Source organism: Molossus molossus, unplaced genomic scaffold (assembly GCF_014108415.1).
Source record: "Molossus molossus isolate mMolMol1 unplaced genomic scaffold, mMolMol1.p scaffold_m16_p_3, whole genome shotgun sequence".
Classification (NCBI taxonomy): domain Eukaryota; kingdom Metazoa; phylum Chordata; class Mammalia; order Chiroptera; family Molossidae; genus Molossus; species Molossus molossus.
The window spans coordinates 59,464,521-59,470,596 of NW_023425366.1; the positions used below are offsets into that span (position 1 = coordinate 59,464,521).

Genomic DNA, 6,076 nt, shown 5'->3' on the forward strand with positions numbered 1-6,076 from the left:
CACCCAGGCACATGCAATAAAGCCTTTCTGCTCTACATTGACCTTGCATTGTGATGTGATCTCCCACAGACTCAAACATTTTACTCGTCGCTACACAGCATTGACTGGGGTCACTCAGTGCTATTCAGCTGGCAGCTGAACTGGGCGGAAGAGTCCTAGACAGCTTTCCTCACATGCCTGACACCTCAGCCATCTCCACCTCCTTTTGGTAGATTCTTAAGGTCTTTCCAGCAGACTAGTCAAACAGCTCACATGAAAGCTCAGGGTTCCAAGGTCAAGTATTTCAAAAGACGTAAAAGGAAGCTGCCAATATCATAAGGCCTGTGCAGGACACTGGCACAGCATCACTAATGCCAAATTTTCCTGGTCAAATAGTCACAAAAGTCCTCCAGATTCCAGAGAGAAAGCAGAGAGATTCCATCTCTTGATTTAAAAGAACTTTGCAACTGTAGACATCTCAGCACAGTGTTAGGACTTAAAGAATTTGGACTTGTTTTCCTTAGCTTTGGCTATATTACTAAGTCGAATTAAAAAGAAGAACTAGTCCAAGATTAAGGTTTTGTGACTTGACCAATGTTCATATTTTGTCAATGTTCAGATACGACAATACAGTGATTTTATTCTTTTATTGATCTGACACAGATCAAGAGTAATTTTTGCCTGATGTGGATGTTCTATGAAATTGTTTACATTCAGCAGGAGAACACTAATTTCTTGCCCAGGTTAGCTCTGGATATCAGAATCTGCTTTTCTATTCCACACTCCAAGCATGCTATACTCATAGGGGCCTTGAGTTTTCTCTGTTCTCCGTCAGTACTTCTGTTCTATTCAATGTCCTATATCTTTGAAAGGGTTAGTAATGTTCTATTTTATTTTTTATATGTTTTTCCTTAATTTATTTTTGTTACAGATGTCTTTCCTTTTTTCCCCATTGACACTCTCTTCCCTATCTCCCCCTATCCCCATCCATAGCATTGTTGTCTGTGTCCACTGGTTACTCACACATGCATATAAGTTCCGTGGTTTATCTCTTCCCTCCCTCTACTCCCTCATCTGAGGTTTGTCCATCTGTACCCCACCTCTATGTCTCTGGGTCTATTTTGTTCATCAGTTAGGGTTAGTAACATTTTAAATGGTAAATGTAAAAGCTTGCAAAGGGCAGAAACAAAGAAAAATGTGTTGCCTGCATGACCTTTGCTCAACCTTCTGCTAAGCGAGAATTATCAGGTTATGCGCAAGCAATGTATCACTCAGCAGATGCAGGATGAGATACCAGACCAGTCCAACTGAAAAGTGGACAATAGGCCAGGCAGAGTGCATCAGCAGAAACTGCTGGAAGCTAGAAGCAAAGTATATGACCTACACCCCAACTGACTCCTTTCATTTGGGCGCAGCCCACCTGCACCCAGGCACATGCAATAAAGCCTTTTTGCTCTACATTGACCTTGCATTGTGATGTGATCTCCCACAGACTCAGACATTTTACTCGTCGCTACACAGCACTGACTGGGGTCACTCAGTGCTATTCAGCTGGCAGCTGAACTGGGAGGAAGAGTCCTAGACAGCTTTCCTCACATGCCTGACACCTCAGCCATCTCCACCTCCTTTTGGTAGATTCTTAAGGTCTTTCCAGCAGACTAGTCAAACAGCTCACATGAAAGCTCAGGGTTCCAAGGTCAAGTATTTCAAAAGACGTAAAAGGAAGCTGCCAATATCATAAGGCCTGTGCAGGACACTGGCACAGCATCACTAATGCCAAATCCTCTTGGTCAAAATAGTCACAAAAGTCCTCCAGATTCCAGAGAGAAAGCAGAGAGACTCCATCTCTTGATTTAAAAGAATTTGCAACTGTAGACATCTCAGCAAGGTGTTAGGACTTAAAGAATTTGGACTTGTTTTCCTTAGCTTTGGCTGTCTTACTAAGTCTACTTAAGGAGAAGAAGGACTAGTTCAAGATTAAGGTTGTAATTGGTAATGTAGCACAAGTCATATATTTAGTCATTTTTGTGACTTGAACAATGTTTATGTTTTGTCTATGTTCAGATACGACAATACAGTGATTTTATTCTTTTCTTGATCTGACACAGAGTAATTTTTGCCTGATGTTGATTTTCTATGAAACAGTTTACATTCAGCAGGAGAACACTAATTCCTGCCCAGGTTAGCTCTGGATATCAGAAGCTGTTTTTCTAGTCCACATTCCAAGCATGCTATACTCATAGTGGCCTTGAATTTTCCCCGTCCTCTGTCAGTACTTCTGTTCTGTTTATTCAGTGCCCTTACCTTTGAAAGGGTTAGTAATGTTTTATTTTATTTTTTATATTTTTTTGTTAATTTATTTTTGTTACAGATGTTTCTTTTTTTTCCCATTGACACCCTCCTCCCGATCCTCCACCTCCCATTCTCCTTTCCCAGCGTTGTTGTCTATGTCCATTGGTTAAGCATACATGCATATAAGTTCTGTGGTTTATCTCTTCCCTCTCCTCCTTCTGAGGTTTGTCAGTCTGTACTCTACTTCTATGGTTCTGGGTCTATTTTGTTCATCAATTAGGGTTAGTAACGTTTTAAAGGGTAAAGGTAAAAGCTAGCAAAAGACGGAAACTGTGAAAAATGCATTTCTTGCATGACCTTTGCTCAACCTTCTGTTGAGTGAGGATTATAGGGTTATGAGCAAGTCAATGCAACACCCAGCAGATGCAGGACGAGATACCAGACCAGTCCAACTGCAAAATGAACAAGGGGCCAGGCAGAGTATGTCAGCAGGAACTTGGGGAAGCTAAAAGTAAAGTGTATAACCTACACCCTAACTGTGATTTGAGGCTAACCCCTTTTCAGCTCAGTGGACATGCACCCAGGGGTATGCAATAAAGCCTTTTGCTCTACATTGGCCTTGCACTGTGGATGTGATCTCTGCTGGCCCAGACCTTTTAATCTTCAGGAATCCTTTTCTTAGCACTCTACTCAGTTCCCTCTGACATCCTTTGTATTGGCTACTTGAGTCTATGTTTTGTTTCTTTAGATAAGATCATAGCACACATTTCTCTCAATACTGGCAGCCTACTGCAAATCACAGGCACCTAATACTATATAGTCATAAAAAAGAAAATGAAGAGGTTTATTTCCCTGGTCCATAACTGGAGCACAGTGGTGAAACTGCTTCACTAAATTTAGTAAAAATCGTTCTAGAAAACAAACTCCAAGAATCCTGCCAAGAAGAACTCATGTCTAAATGAATCAATCCCTGTTCCTAGGAAACAATGTAGGTTTTGGTCTTCCCTGAGCCTGGTGCAGGACTACATTTCCCAAAATTCTTCGAGGTCAACAAGGAGCAGTAGTGTTCAGAACTACACTTCCCACAATACACGGCGCCCGCCACTAAGTCGCGATTTCGGAGAGCTCCTCCCCATTTCCCGTCATCCCTTTAGGTTCTGAACCTAGGGGGACAAGGTCGTGAAAAAAGGACTTGGTGGGATAGCGCCATTTCTTCTTTCGGCTTCTGCGCCTTTCCCAGGGCTTCCAACAGCAAAATGTTGGGACAGAGCATTCGGAGGTTCACAACCTCTGTGGTCCGCAGGAGCCACTATGAGGAGGGCCCAGGGAAGGTTAGTGTGTGAAGGGCCCGGGTTCGTTGGGGCGGGGGGCCCTTGGCTGCGACTCGCTGAACTGGCAAGGCCGCCTGTGGGCCGTGGAAAGGGAGGTGGAAATCCCGAATTTGGTCTGGGTCGCCGACTACCGTGCCACTTACCCCGTGGGCCAGCGAGAAAGCTCGGGACCCTGGTGCGCGCGGAAGTGGAGGAAAGGAATGAGTGGGTAGAGGTGGAGGCCCTACCTCCCCTCCAGCACCGGGGCAGGTCCTGGAGACCTTGTCGGCAGGTGGTGTGTCTTAAAGCCGAACTAGAGGTCAGCGGACTCGGAGTGAAAGTCCTTGGAAACTAATGACGACGTCCTGAGAGCCTGTGGTTGCGGGTCGAATCTTCTCTAACTAGTTGCTAAATTATAAGTATTAACCCTCCTTGGTTGAGCTTGGGTTTAGCCTCAAGTATAAGTAGCTTAAATAGGGTAGTTAGTAACCGCCTCCGAGGATTATGCGAGGCTCAGGAGTAAAGGCCTGAGAAACGGCTTTGAGGGCGGCCTGGTTAAGAAAAAAATCACTTAGTGCCGTTAACATTGACGTGTGCCTTCTTTAATAAGTGTCTGGTTTTTAACAAATGTTAACTAGAACAGTGCATTCGGTTTCTAAAATTACTTCTTGAGAGTGTTTCCCATTTTCTAAAATAAAAGAGGAAGTTCACTATTTTGCACCTGAGTTCTTAAGACCACTTCCTGGTGCTCAGTAAAGCCCGCCCTCGTGTGTGTGTGTGTGTGTGTGTGTGTGTGTGTGTGTGTGTGTATTTTACTCTCTAGTCTAGTGTTATGTATAATGAAAGTCATAGGATTTGAAAGATGATGTGTGAAGAAGGTGCTATGATATATGGCATGAATAATCTGATTATGTTAAAAAAAATTCATTCTCTGTGTACTTATTGTTGATCGTTCTAAAATCAAATAATTTGAAGTTTTGTTTTTGTTGCTTGTTTTCTTTTCCCACCAGAATTTGCCATTTTCAGTGGAGAACAAGTGGCGCTTACTAGCCATGATGACTTTGTACTTTGGATCTGGATTTGCTGCCCCTTTCTTTATAGTAAGACACCAACTGCTTAAAAAATGAGGATGTTTTAGTTAATCCATGAAACAGGTAATTAATTAATGGATTTCTGCTCTTCCCAAAGCAGTGCTTTCTCTCTTATTTATTCCTTCGTTCTCCGTTCCTTCTTCCCCAAAAGATTACAAATATGCCCTGGCTGGTTTGGCTCAGCAGTTAGACCGGCCCTTCAGACCAAAGAGGCTAGGGTTTGATTTCTGATCAAGGGTACATACTTGGGTTGCAGGTTCCATCCCTAGCCCTGGTTGGGGTCCTGGGGGGGGGCAACCAATTTAAGTGTCTCACATGAATGCCCCCTTTTCCCCCTCCCTCCCTTCCTCCCTGCCTTCCACTATGTAATACATTTTTGTGCATAGGTTTGATTCCTGAAGTTAGGTGTATACAGGGCATTGGTGGAGACGGGTTGATAAACCTAGAAACAAGTGTTTCTTTACCTGAAATCCAGGGTTTATTTAGTACTACTGTTTGTCAGGTACACTTTACATTAATCTTATGTGGATTCCCTAGCAAGCCTGTGAAGTGGGTAATATAAACCTGATCTGAGACATAAAAAATGTTAAGTTGCTCAACATTTCATAGCTAGTGATGGTGAACCAGAATTTTTAGAGCTCACATTTTTTAACCAGGAAAGTTCTAGTAAATTGATTATTAGTCTATCTTGAGGTCAGTGTATTCTAGGAGGTTAGCCAATTCCCCATGTGAGAAGAAAAGGTTTATCGAACTTAATTATAAGCAGAAGTACCCTCAAAATGACACTATAAGGAGCTCTGTGGGATAATTGGAACGAATTCCAAAGTATACTTTGGAAAATGAAGACTTTGTCATAGTTTAGAGGGGAAATGATTTATCCAAGCCATTAATAAGGACAGATTTTGGTACATATGATGAAGCAAATCAGTATGAATCAAGTCATGACACTGTAAACGCTTTCTGATGTACCAATCACAAACTGGTGGACGGACAGTACATTAGTAAAACTACATGATTTCTGTTAAATGAATGGGATTTTTCAGTACCATTTTTTGTGTGTTTTTATTTGCAGATATGAAGAGGAGCATTTTAAGAGGTGCAGTTGCTTTGAAAAATGGATCAAACTGTTTAACTCAACATACTAGATGTGTTTGTAAATAAACTTATGGCATGAGTCCTTAATGCCTCTTCTCTGAAATACAAAAAATGTCATAATTGAGCATGTGTGTACTTCTTCATTTGGGTATTATTCCTATATTAGTTTATTGATCAAAATATATGATTTAGATTGTTTTTTGGTCTTAGATTCTGAGATTTAATTTTTTATTGCTAGGTTACAACCTTGTTGGTAATTTATGTTATAAATGCAAACTTCACTTTAGTTCTATACTAGTTTCTTTTTTA

General features: G+C 41.7%; 1 protein-coding gene and 1 non-coding gene across 2 annotated transcripts; both read left to right on the forward strand.

Annotated features, from left to right (window-relative positions):
* The first annotated feature begins 3,411 nt into the window (after nt 1–3,411).
* On the forward strand, nt 3,412–5,854 carry LOC118642243 (cytochrome c oxidase subunit 7C, mitochondrial). The gene is made up of 3 exons (XM_036279903.1): nt 3,412–3,602; nt 4,592–4,735; nt 5,745–5,854. The coding sequence occupies exons 1-2, from the start codon at nt 3,528–3,530 to the stop codon at nt 4,706–4,708; spliced, it is 192 nt and encodes a 63-aa protein (XP_036135796.1). The 5' UTR covers nt 3,412–3,527; the 3' UTR covers nt 4,709–4,735; nt 5,745–5,854.
* LOC118643019 lies at nt 5,578–5,640 on the forward strand. Its single transcript, XR_004961914.1, has one exon. It is a non-coding gene; the product is annotated as a small nucleolar RNA Z39 (small nucleolar RNA).
* Nucleotides 5,855–6,076: the final 222 nt, after the last annotated feature.

Coding starts and splice junctions, on each gene's coding strand:
- LOC118642243 (XM_036279903.1), top strand. CDS start 3,528: ATGTTGGGACAGAGCATTCGGAGGTTCACAACCTCTGTGGTCCGCAGG. Junction 3,603..4,591: donor ATGAGGAGGGCCCAGGGAAG/GTTAGTGTGTGA, acceptor TTTTCCCACCAG/AATTTGCCATTTTCAGTGGA.